The sequence below is a fragment of the Pelophylax lessonae genome (genome assembly GCF_965119305.1).
Source record: "Pelophylax lessonae genome assembly, chromosome: 4".
Taxonomy (NCBI): domain Eukaryota; kingdom Metazoa; phylum Chordata; class Amphibia; order Anura; family Ranidae; genus Pelophylax; species Pelophylax lessonae.
The window spans coordinates 671,996,884-672,015,437 of NC_138771.1; the positions used below are offsets into that span (position 1 = coordinate 671,996,884).

At 45.9% G+C, this 18,554-nt stretch overlaps 1 protein-coding gene across 1 annotated transcript in view; it reads right to left on the reverse strand.

Moving 5' to 3' along the window:
* LOC309555114 (asialoglycoprotein receptor 1-like) overlaps positions 1-6,386 on the reverse strand; it is a 44,655-nt gene extending 38,269 nt beyond the window's left edge. The window contains exons 1-2 of the mRNA XM_082256947.1: positions 6,238-6,386; positions 1,130-1,243 (exon numbers count right to left, since the gene is read on the reverse strand). Coding sequence (XP_082113073.1) covers positions 1,130-1,235 — 106 coding nt within the window. The 5' untranslated portion in view covers positions 1,236-1,243; positions 6,238-6,386. The remainder of the gene's footprint in view (positions 1-1,129; positions 1,244-6,237) is intronic.
* Between the last annotated feature and the right edge of the window lie 12,168 nt (positions 6,387-18,554).

Genomic DNA, 18,554 nt, shown 5'->3' on the forward strand with positions numbered 1-18,554 from the left:
TTTAAAGTCAATTTCACTGTTAAAAACCACCAACAATCACCATACTTTCACCTACCCCCTTGGGTCCAATAATTTTCATCAAAATACAGAAATTCGCAGAACTCTTTCAATCTTTGCAGAAATTTTTGGGGCAATGAAAACTGTTTTCCTCCATACTGCAGGTCTATAGGTCAGAGGAGAGCCTTGGATGATGGAACTTCCCTTCAATGTCACCACAAATGAGACATAGATAACCAGGCCATTAACTCACCTTATTCACACACTTTCAGCCCAATGCCTGAACTGTGGCAACAAAAACTCCTCCTTCATCTCCCTAATATGTGTCCACCCACATTGATAATGGAATCCACATCAAATAAGATACATAGGGAGCAGCCATTTACTTCATTATATATGCAGGCCGTGCTTCCTGCTCAGTGATTGTGCTTTGTCGTTCCCCTCTCCCAATGGTTTAGTGAATACAATACCCTCTCTAGCAGCTTGCAGGCAGGTGCAGTCTCTTTCCTCCACTGCAGATGGCGCTCAGCCGTAGCGGTTCTGCAGCAGGAGAGGAAATTATGAGGAACAGGGTTCCTCTATGGTTTCCTTGGCTCACTAGAGAAACAATCAAGTTAAATGCTGTTGCCCCATATGATTCTGGCAGCCATCTTGGGTCAGGTAGAGCCTATTTAAGGCCCTGGTTTCCTGGTTTGGCACTCTTTTATGTGAGTGGGTAGCATAAGGAAAGATACCCTATTTGCTAGGGACAGCTCTAGTGATAGTAAAAGGTTTCTGATGAGAAGGGAAAGCATAGGGATGCAAATCTTCTGGATACTTTCCTGAATGTGCATGAGATGGCCAGGCTGCATTCTACCCTTCTCAGCAGATGTTGTCAGTCTGACTGAAATCTGTCTTTGTCATGTTACTGGAAACCATGATTGCACCCGGTTGGCAGGGTTCTCACAGGGTTTTTTTTGTGTTCTGTTGCTGTGTTTCTTCAATACAAGTTTTATACTGCACCTGTGTGACTTATTGCCACCGAACCACACTGCACCTTCCCACCTACAAGCTATGTAGAAAGGGTGTAGTTTACAAATGGATAGAATGTGAATGTGGTGTTTGTGTGGAGAGGCAGCAAGCATGGACTCACGTGTGATGGTGACGAGGAGGATGATGATGATGAAGAGGAGCCCGGTGCAGAGAGATGACAAGAAGCAGATCAGGGGGGAGGAGGGTTGAGGGATCCACCTGGTCATGATGACTCCTGATAGGTAAATGAGAGAGAATTACAATGAATTACAATAAAGATTTAGGATCCACTCAGATCTACACTTTATGGCAACATTATTGCAATGTATGTATGGCTGTGTGCTGCAGTGTCATTTATTTAACCCCCAACTCACTAATACAAAAGCGAGCAGAGCACTGCACTTCAGCACACCACCGCATTGGTACAAATGAAGCATATTGGTGTTTGGCTGAGGTGCAGTGCATTGGCCAATTATGAAAAATTAATGGGCTGTCCTAAAGCAACATGTGCTGAAATGTTAGTTGGGTTCTAAACGTTGGGGTTCCTTAAGCAAGAGCCCAATGAATTTCCACTGGGGCTCTATAAATCTTGTCTTATTGTTGAAGGACCAATTACCAGACAACAACAGCAGCCACCCTGTCAGTATAAGGAAACTATCAAACATCTGTACAATGTCACACATACCTCTTATTAACTTTGTTGTGTTTGCATCATCACATTTAACATGGTCTTCCAACAGACCGCAATGCACCAATCACAGTTCCCAATGCAAAGTGCATCAAGGCGCCATTCTAGAGCTGTGCTGGGGGAAGCTATATCGAGGGGGTAGAGCTGTCCTTGGGGTGAAGCAGTACTATGGGTGCAGAGTTGTACTGAGGGGGCAAAGCTGTACTGGGGATGGGAGGAAGAGTTGTACTGAGGGGGAGAGCTGTACTGGGGATGGTAAGAAGAGTTGTACTGAGGAGGCAGAGCTGTACTGGGAAAGAGAGGAAGAGTTGTACTGAGGAGGAGAGCTGTACCGGGGATGGGAGGAAGAGTTGTACTGAGGAGGCATAGCTGTACTGGGGATGGGAGGAAGAGTTGTACTGAGGAGGAGAGCTGTAGTGGGAATGGGAGGAAGAGTTGTATTGAGGAGGCAGAGCTGTACTGGGGATGGGAGGAAGAGTTGTACTGAGGAGGCAGAGCTGTACTGGGGATGGAAGGAAGAGTTGTACTGAGGAGGAGAGCTGTAGTGGGGATGGGAGGAAGAGTTATACTGAGGAGGCAGAGCTGTATGGGGATGGGAGGAAGAGTTGTACTGAGGAGGAGAGCTGTAGTGGGGATGGGAGGAAGAGTTATACTGAGGAGGCAGAGCTGTATGGGGATGGGAGGAAGAGTTGTACTGAGGAGGAGAGCTGTAGTGGGGATGGGAGGAAGAGTTGTACTGAGGAGGAGAGCTGTAGTGGGGATGGGAGGAAGAGTTGTACTGAGGGGGCAGAGCTGTACTGGGGATGGGAGGAAGAGTTGTACTGAGGGGGCAGAGCTGTACTGGGGATGGGAGGAAGAGTTGTACTGAGGAGGCAGAGCTGTACTGGGAAAGAGAGGAAGAGTTGTACTGGGGAGGAGAGCTGTAGTGGGGATGCTAAGAAGAGTTGTACTGAGGGGGAGAGCTGTACTGGGAATGGAAAGAAGAGGTGTACTGAAGGAGCAGAGCTGTACTGGAGATAGGAAGAAAAGTTGTACTGAGGGGGGAGAGCTGTACTGGGGAGAACTGCACCAGGAGGTAGAACTGTGCTGAGGGAGCAGAGCTGTACTGGGGATAGTAAGAGAAGTTGTACTAAGGGGGGAGAGCTGCACTGAGGGGGTATAGCTGTCCTGAGGGGGAAGGGAGAGCTACAATGGGGGGGGGTGTACTGAAATGTCAGAGCTGTAGAGGAGGGAAAACCTGTATTGAGGGGGAAGAGCTGTACTGTACTAAAGCAAAAGAGTTGTATTGTGTGGAAGAGCTGTAGTGAGAGTGCAGAGCTGTACTAAAGGCAGGGGGGTGGTTGGGTGAGTGGCTGCACTGGAAGGAGATCTGTGCTGAGGGGACAGGGCTGTACTGGGGATGAGAGGGAGAGTTGTACTGAAGGGGGAGAGCTGTACTTGGCAAAGAGCTGTACTGAGGGGGCAGAGCTGTACTTGAGGAAGAGCTGTACTGAGGGGCATAGCTGTACTAAGGGAGGAGCTGTACTGGGGGGGGGGGAAGAGCTGTACTGGAGAAAGAACTGTACTGAGGGCAGAGCTGTACTCGAGAAAGAGCTGTACTGAGGGGGCAGAGTTGTACTGGGGGAGAGCTGTACTGAGGGGGCAGAGCTGTACTGGAGGAAGAACAGCCTGTACTGAGGGGGAAGTCTGTACTGAAGGAAGAGCTGTACTGTAGGGGCAGAGCTGTACTGGGGGAAGAGCTGTACTGTTGGAAGAGCTGTACTGGGGGAAGAGCTGTAGTGAGAGTGCAGAGCTGTACTGAGTGAGGAAAGCTTTACTGAGGGCGAGGGGATGTAGTTGGGTGGATGGTTGTACTGGAAGGTGATCTGTACTGAGGGGGAAGAGCTGTACTGAAGGAAGAGCTGTACTGAGGGAGCAGAACTGTACTGGAGAAAGAGCTGTACTGAAGGAAGAGCTGTACTGGGGGAAGAGCTGTACTGAAGGAAGAGCTGTACTGAGGGGGCAGAGCTGTACTGGGGGAAGAGCTGTACTGAAGGAAGAGCTGTACTGAGGGGGCAGAGCTGTAGTGTAGGAAGAGCTGTACTGAGGGGGAAGAGCTGTAATGGAAGAAAAGCTGTACTGAGGGGAAGGAACAGTACTAGGGATGAGAAGGAGAGTTGTACTGAGGGGCAGAGCTGTACTGAGGGGCAGAGCTGCACTGGGGGAAGAGCTGTACTGGATAAGGAGCTGTATTAAGGAAAGAGCTGTAGTGAGGGGGGGAGCTGTACTAAGGGGGCAGAGCTGTACTGGGGGAAGAGTTGTACTGAGGGGAATAGCTGTACTGAGGGGGAAGAGCTGAACTGGGGGAAGAGCTGTACTGAGGGGGCAGAGCTGTACTGAGGGGGGGAGAGCTGTAGTGTAGGAAGAGCTGTACTGAGGGGGCAGAGCTGTACTGGGGGCAGAGCTGTACTGAGGGGGGAGAGCTGTAGTGTAGGAAGAGCTGTACTGAGGGGGCAGAGCTGTACTGGGGGCAGAGCTGTACTGAGGGGGAAGAGCTGTACTGAGGGGGCAGAGCTGTACTGAGGGGGCAGAGCTGTACTGAGGGGGCAGAGCTGTACTGGGGGAGAGCTGTACTGAGGGGGAAGAGCTGTACTGAGGGGGCAGAGCTGTTCTGAGGGGGAAGAGCTGTAGTGTAGGAAGAGCTGTACTGAGGGGGCAGAGCTGTACTGAGGGGGAAGAGCTGTACTGAGGGGGCAGAGCTGTACTGAGGGGGCAGAGCTGTACTGAGGGGGCAGAGCTGTACTGGGGGCAGAGCTGTACTGAGGGGGAAGAGCTGTACTGAGGGGGAAGAGCTGTACTGAGGGGGCAGAGCTGTAGTGTAGGAAGAGCTGTACTGAGGGGGCAGAGCTGTACTGGGGGAATAGCTGTATTGAAGGAAGAGCTGTACTGGTGAAGAGCTGTAATGGAGGAAGAGCTGTAGTTAGAGTGCAGAGCTGTACTAGATGAGGAAAGCTTTACTGTAGCAGGGAATATGTTCTAGTTTTGCCTTGGGAAGGGAGGTAATAACCCCAGAGGGAACCAATAACATAATTTATTGGTCTTAAAGAAACTCTGCTTAAACCTATTCATTGGGGTTCAGGAGAAAGATGCCTTATACATTGGTGGCCATATGGAAGAATGCCCCATTACAATGGTGGTCGGTGTGAAGAATGCTCTATTACATTGGTGGTCAGTGGGAAGAATGCTCTATTACATTGGTGGTCAGTAAGATAAATGCTCCTTACATTGGGGGTCAGTGGGGTAAATGCTCCTTACATTGGAGGTCAGTGGAAAGAATGTTCCTTATATTGGTGATCAGTGGGAAGAATGCCCCTTATATTGGTGATCAGTGGGAAGAATGCCCCTTACATTGGTGATCAGTGGGAAGAATACTCCTTACATTTGTGATCAGTGGGAAGAATGTCCCTTACATTGGAGGTCAGTGGGAAGAATGCTCCTTACATTGGTGGTCAGTGAGTAGAATGTCCCTTACATTGGTGGTCAGTGGGAGGAATGCTCCATACAATGATGGTCAGTGGGAAGAATGGCCCTTACATTGGAGGTCAGTGGGAAGAATGGCCCTTACATTGGTGGTCAGTGGGAAGAATGCCCCTTACATTGGTGGTCAGTGGGAAGAATGATCCTTACATTGGTGGTCAGTGGGAAGAATGCTCCTTACATTGGTGGTCAGTGGGAAGAATGCTCCTTACATTGGTGGTCAGTGAGAAGAATGTCCCTTACATTGATGGTCAGTGGGAAGAATGTCTCTTACATTGGAGGTCAGTGGGAAGAATGTCCCTTACATTGATGGTCAGTGGGAAGAATGTCCCTTACATTGGAGGTCAGTGGGAAGAATGTCCCTTACATTGGAGGTCAGTGGGAAGAATGCTCTATACACTGGTGGTCAGTGGGAAGAATGTTCCTTACATTGGTGGTCAGTGGGAAGAATGTCCCTTAAATTACCGGTCAATAGGAAGAATGTCCCTTATATTGCACGTCAGTGGGAGGAATGCCCCTTACATTGGTGGTCAGTGGGAAAAATGTCCCTTACATTGGTGGTCAGTGGGAAGAATGCTCATTACATTGGAGGTCATTGTGAAGAATGTCCCTTACATTGGAGGTCAGTGGGAAGAATGCTCTATACATTGGTGATCAGTGGGAATGATGTCCCTTACATTGGTGGTCAGTGTACAGACACATAAAAAGATTATTATTGTCATGTAACTGACTCTGTGAAGAAGTGTTGGGCCTGGAACTAAGCAGGCACCACCACACGGGGAAGGGGTGGGGGGGGGGGGGTTGCATCAACTACAACTCAAGGAACCACCAGCAACCTCTGGAGGAACCCTAGGCTTCCATTGAACCCAGGTTAAGAATGGCTGTATTAAACTATTCTTCTTGGGTTTAGATACACCATACAATTGTGAATGTGTTGATGTCTTGTAATATATTTAAATTGAAAAGAGATTGCAGTGAAATTTTACAATCAGATTGTAAAGTGTGTGACAGATTGTCTTCCTCACCTTGTGTCCTGCAGTGGTGTGGAGTCCTCGGAGTTGGAGATATTATAGTACGTTGCTGGGGTCCTCTTATTCCTGGTGTCTGTCCCGGGCTCGTCTCATAAAGTGAGCCATCACCCTCCCTCCTCCCTCCTTCCTCATCCAGAGAGACATTTCATCATCACTTTCACTAGTAGGAAAGCTGCAATTTATCATTAGATCCGTTGTGAGGATCAGGATGGGGGAAGATTTATTTAAATCAATAAAATAATTAATATGAGCAATTCAAGCCAGTTATTGTTTCATTTGAAGATTTCCTCATAGAAGATACGCCAACTATTAAGACAATGAACACTTTGCTCATGAGTATATCATTACTATTAGTATGTAAAGTGCAGAGGTCAGGTGCATAGAGCATATAGGTCAGGGTTCAGGAGTATATAGTTACTGTTAGCATATAAATATATATTGTGTACACCTGACCTCTACACTTTTCCAGGAAAATCCCCCCAAATCACCAGTGTCCACCTCTTCACCCTTTGTCCAAAGCTCTCATCTGCACCTGTTCTCCACTGCGCACCTCTTTTCCTCCATCACCCCTCTTTCGCCACTCACCTCTGCATCACCTCTCGACTTTGCACTCCTCTTACAGTGCTTAATTCTACACTCCTCTTGCACCCCTCACCTCTGCACTCCTCTTGTGCCACTCACCTCTGCACTTCTCTTGCACCACTCACCTCTGCACCAGTGAACTTTGCACCCCTCTTACAGCACTAAATTCTGTACCCCATGTGCGCCACTCACCTCTGCACCACCTCTCGGGTTTGCACCCTGTAACGAGACCCTTGCTCGCTCGCTTCCGCTCTCCAGACACTCCTCTGTTTCTAGTGAGTCAGCTTGCAGATCGCAACGTCTGATGGTTCGGTCAACCAAAGCTCCGGGATCCGGACTACAGCTATGTGCCGTCCGGAATCCATTAGAACAAAACACCAAGCAGGCTGTATGTAAGTTCAAACAGGAAGACAATTTATTGGAAGAACACAGCACACTTTTATACAGAATTTGGAACATCCTGCTCCCAACAACCGCTTTCCTATTGGTCAATTGCACAGTACATGCCATTCTCCTTCAGGTCCTCCTTAGCCATGCAAATGAGGACTCGAAAATGAGTCAGCAGGGATTGGTCAGATAGCTTGAGTAGAAGGACTGTTATGTGTAATGAGACAGAAGCCCCCAGGGGACCATCAATGTACACAATATCCAGACACAGAACAATGGTTCCATAACGAGCCCCCAATACACATTACTCTGAGTGTCAATACATCGCTTAGCAGTCAACAGGTGAGGTCATTAGCACACTCGACAATAGGTGAATGGAAAGCCACCTCAGACAAAAGAAAAATTGTTAGACAGTCAGTCTCCTCATTGAACTTCCTGGAATGACCATATTAGGAGTTGTACTTCCTGGTCAGAGACCTCATGGCAAATGGGAACAAATCTCAATATTTCTACATGGAGACCTGGCTGACAAATATGAAGCAATCCAAACCATCACCCATCTGTTCTTAAATTCCAGTGACGGTGAACACCGTCACACACCCCTCTTACAATACTCAATTCTACACTCCTCTTGCACTCCTCTGCGCTCCTCTTGCACCACTCACCTCTGCACCTCTCTTGCACCACTCACATCTGCACCTACCGTATGAACTTTGCACCCCTCTTACAGTGCTAAATTCTGCACCACTTTTGCACCTCTCACCTCTTCATCACCTCTCGGCTTTGCACCCCTCTTACAGTAATCAATTCTACACTCCTCTTGCACCCCACACCTCTGCACTCCTCTTGCACCACTCACCTCTGCACCTCTCTTGCACCACTCACCTCTGTACACCTCTTACAGCGCTAAATTATGTACCCCTCTTGCACCACTTACCTCAAATATCAGATTTGCACCTCTCTTACCCCACTCAGTTCTGCACCCTTCTCGCACCACTCACCTCTGCACCCTCTTTTTTTTTTTAAACACTTTTTAAAAATGTGCAGTACATTTACCAAATTCAACACGAGCACCATAGCATATAAATTGCATGTAACCAACATACTGTATATCAAGTTATTTGAGAATAAATACACAGCTTCTCTTCCTCTGCACCCTCTTGGACCACTCACACACCTGTCGGCTTTGCGACCCTTTTTCACTGCTCAATTCTGCACCCCCTCTTGTACCACTCACCTCTGCACCCCTATTACACTGCTCTATTCTGCACCCTACTTGTACCACTCACCTCTGCACCCCTATTACACCTCTCTATTCTGCACCACTCTTGCACCTCTCACCTCTGCACCCTCTTGGACCACTTATGCACTTCTCAGCTTTACACTCTTCTTACACTGCTCAATTCTGCACCCTTCTTGCACTGCTCACCTCTGCACCACTCTGCATGATGGTGGGAGGTGTGGGGCACAATTCCTGGATGCTGGCACTTGTGACGCGACTGGAAGAAACGTTGGTGAGAATTAAACTTCAGAGAGCATAACCAACCCCAAAACCTAATACTGTAACCACACTCTGCCCCCTAAACCTAATTCTTAAATTCAGTCTGACCGCTAGACCTATTCCTTTAACCTAACCTCAGAATCTAACTCTTCCCCCTAACCTGAACCTCTCAATGTAGCCCTTAACCAAAACTTGACTACTAGACCTAACAGCTACCCTAAACCTGACCCTTAAAACTAATGACTAACCTCCATCTGAAACTCAGTCATTACCATCAGCCTGAACTCTAAACCTAGCCATTAACCTCAATCTGAACCCTAAATGTAACCCTCAACTTAAACACTAGATCTAGCCATTACTTCAGCCTGAACCCTATACCTAACCATTAAGCTTAAGGCCTAACAATTAACCTCACCCTGACCCCTAAACCTAATGACTAACCTCCATCTAAAGCCCAGCCATTAACATCAGCCCCAAACGCTAAACCTAGCCATTAACCTTACCTGAATCCTAAATGTAACCCTCAACCCGAACCCTAAACTTAACCAATAACCTCAAGGCCTAATAATTAAACTCAACCTGAACACTAAACCAAACTATTGACCTCAACTTGAACCCTAAACCTAACCCTCAGTCTCAACCTAAACACTAGACCAAACAATTAACCTCAACCTGAACCCTAAACCTAATCATTAACCTCAATCTGAACAAGACCCAACCATTAACTTTGATCTGATTCATAAACCTTACTATTAACCTCTACCTTACTCCTAGACCAAACTATTAACCTCAACCCTAAAGCTAACCATTGACCTCTATTTGAGCCCTAGGTCTTACCAATTACTTTAACCTGAACCTTAAACATAACCATTAACCTCAACCTGAAAACAAGTCCTAACCATTAAAATAAACTATTAAACCTAACCATTAAACTAAAGGCTGAAGTTTTGTTTTTCATCATTCTTTGCATGAAGGTAAAAAACCTTCAGTGTGAAGTCCCCCCGATGCTTACCTTAGCCCCACCTCGATCCAGCAATGTGCACAAGAAGAGTGGCTCTCCCATGACTCTCTCTCCTCATTGGCTGATACACAGTAGCAGGAGCCATTGTCAATCACAGCCAGTGAGGAGGGAGTAGGGGCAGGGACCGAGCCAAGCTGTGTGTGTCCCGTAGACACACAGAGGCCGCTCAGAAGCGAGCACATATGAGTGTTGTCCCCCCCACCTCGAGTAAGCAACTTGCTCTGGTGGCACTCGGCAAGGAGGAAGGGCCAGAAGCAGATGCGGGGGACCCGAGAAGAGGAGGATCAGGGCTGATCTGTGCAAAACTATTACACAGAGCAGGTAAGTATGGTTTGTTTATTATTTGAAATAAAAAAACCAAGCCTTTATAATGACTTTAACCTCAACCCCAACTTGACTCCAGACCTAACAATTAACTTCAGCCTGAATCCTATACTTACCCATGTCACCTAGACCTAACCATTAACTTTGATCTCACCCTAGACCTTGCAGGTAGCCTCAACCTAATCCCGTGACCTAACCTTTAACCTTAACTTTACTTCTAGACTTAATCGTTAACCTTTATTTGACCTGTATACTTAACCATCCACCCCTTCCTGACCCCTGATTTTATCCTCAAACTAAGCAGAACCTTGACCATTTAAAAGAACTTGACCAAATCATTTATGTGTCAATATTTTATTGTTTTAATAAAAGAAAGGTTATAAACATTTGCATTCTTGGTGTTGTGTCATCTTTGCGTAGCACTCACCCCTTTGGTGGCTGCTGGTGATAGCTGGTCCATCCTAAATAGTACAAAGGCTGTCCATCCCCCACAAGCACTAATCCATACACACTGTCTCCCCTAACTTAGTGTAGGGAATGTCTTTTTGGTATTTATTGCATGAAGAACTATAAACAGGAGAGGGGTTAGGGCATTGGATAATCCAAAATGCTTGCATAGTAACAGGAGGACATATTTCTCTCTAGGCTCCCACTCCAGGACTCTGGTGAAGATAGGGAATTTCCAGAACTTTGAGACCCCATGAGAGTCCAGTTGTGGCCGGTGTGTCGGGGGCGGAGGGGCGCCGCCCCCCTATCCATGCGTTCGGCCCCCTAATCTACATGCGGGGCGCCGGACGCATGGAGTTCAATGGGACATTTTTTTTTTTTTTTTAGCCATGTGATTAGAGCCAGAGGCTCTCACAGGCTAAAAAAAACAGTGGGCCCGGGGCGCAGAGCAGTGCGTCCCGAGCCCACCCAGTAGTATGACAATAGCGAATGAAAATTCGCTATTGTCACACGGATCCTCCTCTTGGCCAATCAGGAAGCGGGTCTAATACGCGCTTCCCGATTGGCCGAAAGGCAAACCCCATGATATTGGCTGGGGAGGAAGCGGGAGCCAGGAGGACTGAGTGAGGACTCGGGAGACGCCGCCATGCCGGGGAACTTGCCGCTGTGAGAGTCCAAGCTACTTCTGACACTTATACATTACGCACAAGTCCCAAGGACAGCTGCACACCTTCCAGCTTCCTCTGGACACAGCCCAGTGAGAGATATTATCCTTCTACAGACTAGGGATGATCGAACTTTTGAAAAGTTCGGTTCGGCCAGAACATTGGAACTACCCGAAAGTTCGGCCCGGATTTCAGAACCCCATTGAAATCAATGGACCCGAACTTCAGTAATCAAAAAACACCAATTTAAAGCCCTAAAACCCAATAAATTCCCCTAAAAAGTGCCTAGGGTTATGGATCATGCCCCAGGGACTATTAATCACACAAAAAAAGTTCTTAAAAATTGTCATTTTTGATAAAAAAGCCAATTATTGAAAAAATTAAAAAACAAAAAAAAAAAAGATATTTTTTGATTTTGGATTTAGTATCTGGGGAGTCTAAAAAGTGTACCTGTGAAGTTTCAGCTCTGTAGCGTGTCCAGAACCATAAAAAAAGATAATTTTTCAGTAGAGCGGGGATGGTGGGACCCCACTTTTACACTTATATGATTTTTTTGGGGGGTTCTGGACATGCTACAGAGCTGAAACTTCACAGGTACACCTTTTAGACCCCCCAGACACAAAATCACACAAAAAAAAGTTCTTAAAAATTGTCATTTTTGATAGATTTTTGATAGAGAGCCAATTATTGAAAAAATAAAAAAAAAATAAAAAAATTTAAAAAATGTCTTTGGATTTAGTATCTGGGGGGACTAAAAAGTGTACCTGTGAAGTTTCAGCTCTGTAGTATGTCCAGAACCATAAAAAAAGATCGTTTGTATTAGTGCAATTATAGATCTGGAATATGGCTTCTCGCTTTTCACACCTTGCCGGTTTAATAGCAAGCGTTTTTTTTTTTGGGCATTTTTTTGGGTTATTTGGAGTCAGGAAAAACATCTGAACTTGTGTATAGTGGTACTGTATACACAAGTTCAGATGTTTTGCCTGCCTCCAAAAACCCCCAAAAAAATGCCTGCAACAAAACACCTGGGCGTTTTTTTTTTTTTTTTTTGACGCTAGCGTTTTTTGGGCATTTTTTGGGTTCTTTGGAGGCAGACAAAACATCTGAACTTGTGTATATGGGTATATATACACACATACTTATATGTATATACACACCTAGACATATATAGGTGTGATAGGAGCAGAAATATATGGGTGTTAATTATTTCATTAGCGCAAGTAGTTTTTTCTGCTCCTTTCACACCTATATATGCCTAGGTGTATATATACAGACATGGGTGTGTATATATACCCCCTATACACATGTTCAGATGTCATATCTGACTCCAAACATGTGCTCAAAAAAGCACTAGCAACGCCTGCAGCCAAAAATGCCTGCCATATCCCTGCAGCGAAAGTGACACAAGAGAAACTAGCTTTTCTCTATAGCGGTCACCCTGATATGGAAGGGTTTTGTCACCCTGCCATAGCAGTCACTGTCAGTTCACCCTACACTACACTACGGTCACCCTGGTATGGAAGGGTTTGGTCAGTCGGTCACCCTGCCATAGCAGTCAGTTAACCCTACACTACATTACGGTCACCCTGACACTTCATACTTTCCCTACAGAAACTAAATTTTTGAAGCTAACTAAAGTGTAAAGGAGCACTCTAACTACACTAGATATCCCTTTCCTCACACTAATAAATGCTAAATGACACTTTTAAAGTAAAATTAACAGAACTGCTTACACTCTCTTCCATGTCCAGTATAACAATGCTAGGAATTTGGCGGGGCTATCTTATATACTGGGGGGTGTATTCACTAATGATTGGACTATGGACCCCCTAGTCACTCCAATCACATTCCTAGCATTCTCCTGCCCCCTCAATTGGCTTTTGCTAATGGTTCTGGTCCAATCACAGGCTTTTAAAGCCCATTTCCTGAACCATTGTATTTTGGTCGGTTCTGGTTGCCGAATTCTGAACTTTTTGGGCAAAAAGTTCTAAATTCGGCCGAACCTCGAACACCCAATGTTCGGGCCGAACCGATGGTCGACCCGAACCGTTCGATCATCCCTACAGACCAGATCCCTTGTGGCGAAGTCCCACAGCCAACTCCAGATCATTCCAAGTCCCCAGCTTTGCCACAGCTGAGATCTCAAAGAACAACAACTCAGTCCACAGGCTGCCTCTTAGGTCAACAGCTTTAGATGCTTTGGAACCCTCCTTGCTGGGGAAATAACTCTTTCCCCAGGGCTGCAAACTATTTATCACTTCTCCAGCCACCTTCTGGACATGCCTCTCTAGGGATTGGCTAGGGAACAATAAATATTGGGGCTGTTTTTTTTTAATCTTCCTCCCTAAGTTCTGGAAGCTTCTTCCAGAGACAAGGGGAAGCAATTAAACTCCCTGCCTGTGAAACCCTTAACAAACAATCACTGCTCCCTTGACTGCAGATGGAGACAAAAACTAAATTTGCACAGCGTCCTACACTTGGAGACAAGTAATTAATGTGTCACATGACTGAGAAGAACACTTGTCTGGGTGACGACCTCTTACATTATAGTTTCAACAGGGATTTTTCTAGGTTTCTATAAACCTACTGTTCCCTGAGAATATTGGAAGGTAGAGAAAGACAGATGAAAGGTGGGATAGATAGCAGTGCATATTACGTGTTTTCAGGTTCTCGAATGACCTTTTGCTTATCCTATATTACGTGTGCCAATTTTTCACGGAGTATTATTCAGGAGATTCTGTTTTTGGTTGTGTCAGTGTTTATCCTGGAGGATTTCCGAGGTCTTGCGACAGATATCTGTGGTAAAAAAAAAAAGCTTTACAATAAGGCCGTGCCAGCAATTTTGCGGATAATAATATTAGTCACATAATTTATTACCATGTATTCTAATTCTGCAGTGCTAGATTTTGGACATGTCCACCACATATAAAATACTGTTCCCTGTTACACGCAATAAATGCTTAGTGAAGCATTGTGATAATAGTGGACCTGAATTAAATCCACTACTGCCCAAGGTATAGAAAATATAGTCCCAATGCTTCCAAGCAGAGCCTTCCTTTTCTTTCTCCTCCCCCACCCTTTCCCAGTTTTAGTCTGAAGGCAAGGTCAATAATTAATTGGGCCCACATGGTCCCTATATATATATATTATTGTATAACAGTGTAAATTTGCTTTCCCCTCAAAATACCTCAACACACAGCCATTAATGTCTAAACTACTGGCAACAAAAGTGAGTACACCCATAGGTGAAAATGTCAAAAATTGGCCCAAAGTGTCAAAAGTTTGTGTGGCCACCATTATTTTCCAGCATTGCCTTAACCCTCTTGGGCATGGAGTTCACCAGAGCTTCACAGGTTGCCACTGGAATCCTCTTCCCCTCCTCCATGATGACATCACGTAGCTGGTGGATGTTAGAGACCTTGCGCTCCTCCACCTTCTGTTTGAGGATGCCCCACAAATGCTCAATAAGGTTTAGGTCTGGAGACATGCTTGGCCAGTCCATCACCTTCACCCTCAGCTTCTTTAGCAAGGCAGTGGTCATCTTGGAGGTGTGTTTGGGATCATTATCATGTTGGAATACTGCCTAAGCCCAGTCTCCAAAGGGAGGGGATCATGCTCTGCTTCAGTATGTCACAGTACATGTTGGCATTCCATTCATGGTTCCCTCAATGAACTGTAGCTCCCTATTGCCAGCAGCACTCATGCAGCTCCAGACCATGATGCTCTCACCACCATGCTTGACTGTAGGCAAGACACACTTGTGTGACGGAATCCAGACACCCCCAACTGGGTATCTCCGCCAAGAACCTGCTTCCTAAGCTCTGGAACACAGGATCCGTGAATCTGGCTATAATTACCCCAAGAACTCGACAGTACAAGTTTTGGAGTCAAACCAGAATCAAACTGTTTATTAAAACACATGCACAAAGAGATATATACTCTGACAACCCCTCCCTCTTAGAACCAATACACACAAACATACACATCCCATAATAAGCTTACTCAAGGCAGACAGGAACAATAGAACAATGGAATGCAGGTATTCAACAATAACAAACCCCCACCCCACTAGTACGGGTCTATGAAAACACTTTATGCAATATCCTAGCAATCTGCAATATATCTTTATTTCCTGAGGGACACTGTTCAGAAATATTACAGTCCCAAGTGAAAGAGCCCCCTCACTCCCCCAACACAAACCACACATATAGAACTCAGGATAACTGGGGTAACACGAAAGGCTGAGTCCAGTGTGGTTGTACAGCGAGTCTGATTAATGCAGACCCGACTTGGGTTCTTGGTCACCCTGTGCCCCTAATAGACATAGGGTGACTTACACATAAGAGGGGCTGGGGAAGCTCGACAAGTAGTCTCCCAACCTCCCTAAAACAATCTGGGTTCCACAAGCGCCCCCAGCCAAGGTGACTCACATCACAACTTGTCTTTGTACTCCTCACCTGGTTGCCACCACACATGCTTGACACCATCTGAACCCAATAAGTTTATCTTGGTCTCATCAGACCACAGGAGATGGTTCCAGTAATCCATGTCCTTAGTCTGCTTGTCTTCAGCAAACTGTTTGCAGGCTTTCTTGTCCATCATCTTTAGAAGAGGCTTCCTTCTGGGATGACAGCCATGCAGACCAATTTGATGCAGTGTGCGGCGTATGGTCTGACCACTGACAGGCTGACCCCCCACCCCTTCAACCTCTGCAGCAATGCTGGCAACACTCATATGTCTATTTCCCAAAGACAACCTCTGGACATGACGCTGAGCACGTGCACTCAACTTCTTTGGCCGACCATGGCGAGGCCTGTTCTGAGTGGAACCTGTCCTGTTAAACCGCTGTATGGTCTTGGCCACTGTGCTGCAGCTCAGTTTCAGGGTCTTGGCAATCTTCCTATAGCCTAGGCCAGTGATGGTGAACCTTGGCACCCCAGGTGTTTTGGAACTACATTTCCCATAATGCTCATGCACTCTTCAGTGTAGTTGAGCATTATGGGAGATGTAGTTCCAAAACATCTGGGGTGCCAAGTTTCGCCATCACTGGCTTAGGCCCTCTTTATGTAGAGCAACAATTCTTTTTTTCAGATCCTCAGAGAGTTCTTTGCCATGAGGTGCCATGCTTACCTTCCAGTGACCAGTATGAGAGAGTGAGAGTGATAACACCAAATTTTACACACCTGCTCCCCATTCACACCTGAGACCTTGTGACACTAACGAGTCACATGACACCAGGGATGGAAAATGGCTAATTGGGCCCAATTTGAGTTATTTTGAGGGGATAGCAAATTTACACTGTTATACAAGCTGTACACTCACTACATTGTAGCAAAGTGTCATTTCTTCAGTGTTGTCACATGAAAAGATAGAATAAAATATTTACAGAAATGTGAGGAGTACTCACTTTTGTGAGATACTGTGTATGTATATACTGTATATATACCGTATATACGCATAAGCCCAGAGATTCTGTTTAACCTATAGCATTTCTAAGGTTACTAAAATTCTGAAGTAGAGGTGCCTTGTGGTTTCAGTTTTCCAAACAATTCCTGTGTCCTCTTGCAGCCCCTTAGACTCCAGGCCAAGATTAAGCTTCACCGTTTTTGCCATTAGGTCCTCCCCACTGGTCATTCATGTAGCATGGCCATGCTGCCTACTAAAGTTCTGGCATTGGAATATCAAAGGACAGGTGTTGGGGATCAATCTGTGCCATCTGAGTCTAAAATTCTTACACTTAGATTGCCACACTGAAAACTGTGATATGGAGGAATAGGTAGAACACAATATGTTTTCCCAGTAACCAGGGTCAAAGGTAACTTGGGTGGGGCAAAATTGTATTAAATGAAATTCAATTGTGAGCATATTCATTGTACACAGTAACATATAGCACAGTCCTTATACCCAAAACATATTCTAACAGGGGTCAGGGGTCTGTAGCACACACAGTGCAGGGGTCAGGGGTCTGTAGCACACACAGTGCAGGGGTCAGGGGTCTGTAGCACACACAGTGCAGGGGTCAGGGGTCTGTAGCACACACAGCGCAGGGGTCAGGGGTCTGTAGCACACACAGTGCAGGGGTTAGGGGTGCATAATGCATAGATCAATAGACAGAGTATAGAGATGGGCGGAACAACCCCCTGTTCGATTCACACCAAAACTCTCGAACATGTAAAAAATTTGTCCCCCGAGCTGCAAACTCTATTAAGGTCTTTGGAACCTGAACATGAACCCCCCACCCCACCAAGTACGGATCACCCTAATCAGTATGGATTTTCACCCCAGGACAGATCTTCCCCTCCAGTACATCCCCCCACAGTACAGATACCCCCCAGTACAGATCTCCTTGGTGCATGAAATCCACTCACCACTTTTCAGGGTGGGGGAAATTCTCCTTTGGTTATGTCATGTGACCAAAGCTAAGGAAGACATGCAGGCTGAGGCTGCAGTACTTCAGGTGTGCAGTAACTGGCTATGCTAGCTGCGGTGCTGCTGCCCCTTTGATGGGGGTTTAAACCCCACTATCCCCCCCTTTATCTTTGCTCCAAAGTTATTTGTTTATGCTTCTACATTTACTACATTTAGTACAGCAAAAACATCCCTCCTTATCCATGTATGGGCCCATTCTCCGTCATCAGAACTTTCGTTTTCATGAGAAAGGAAATATTTCTGAGAACATTATGTGAAAGCTCAGCATCATCCTCGCTTCCTGAGCCAGATAAAACGGGAACTGAGATGAATGAGTTACTCATCTTCCACTTCCCATCCCTGATTATTGACTTTCTGAACTTACTGAGTCCTTTTGTGGATTGTGTAATCCTCTGGACCTGATTCACTGCATTCTGAGTATAGAGGATCTGTACTGACCCGTGTACTGAAAGTATCCAGCCATTTACAGATGGGCATCTCGTTATATTCCACGATTGATGACCATACTGGTTCACTTCACTCCCAATGATATAAAATCCAATGGAGGATTATAAAGCTCTAAGTGTAATATAGAAAGTCAGACTGATTCAGCTGATATTCAGATACACAGAATTATGAGGTCCTCCAGGGGGTGTGGTGTGTAACCAGGTAGCCAGCTCTCATATTCCTTGTTGGTATCAAATTTGAAAAAAAAAAAAGAAAATTGTCTTAATATATTAGCAAGAACGCAGTTCCTAAACCTGCACCCCTCTACGCCTATCTGTGCTCATTCCCTGACCCCTTGTAATCTCTCTAAACCTCCATAGGTCTACTCCTTGCACTCCAACTTTTCACGCTTTGTATGCAAAATCCTCCACCCAATTATCCCTTTCATTTACTCTCTATCTAATCTGGCAGCCCTCTCAACCGTCCTGAGTCCACTCCCTTACCCCACACATTCCCCACCCCACTCATT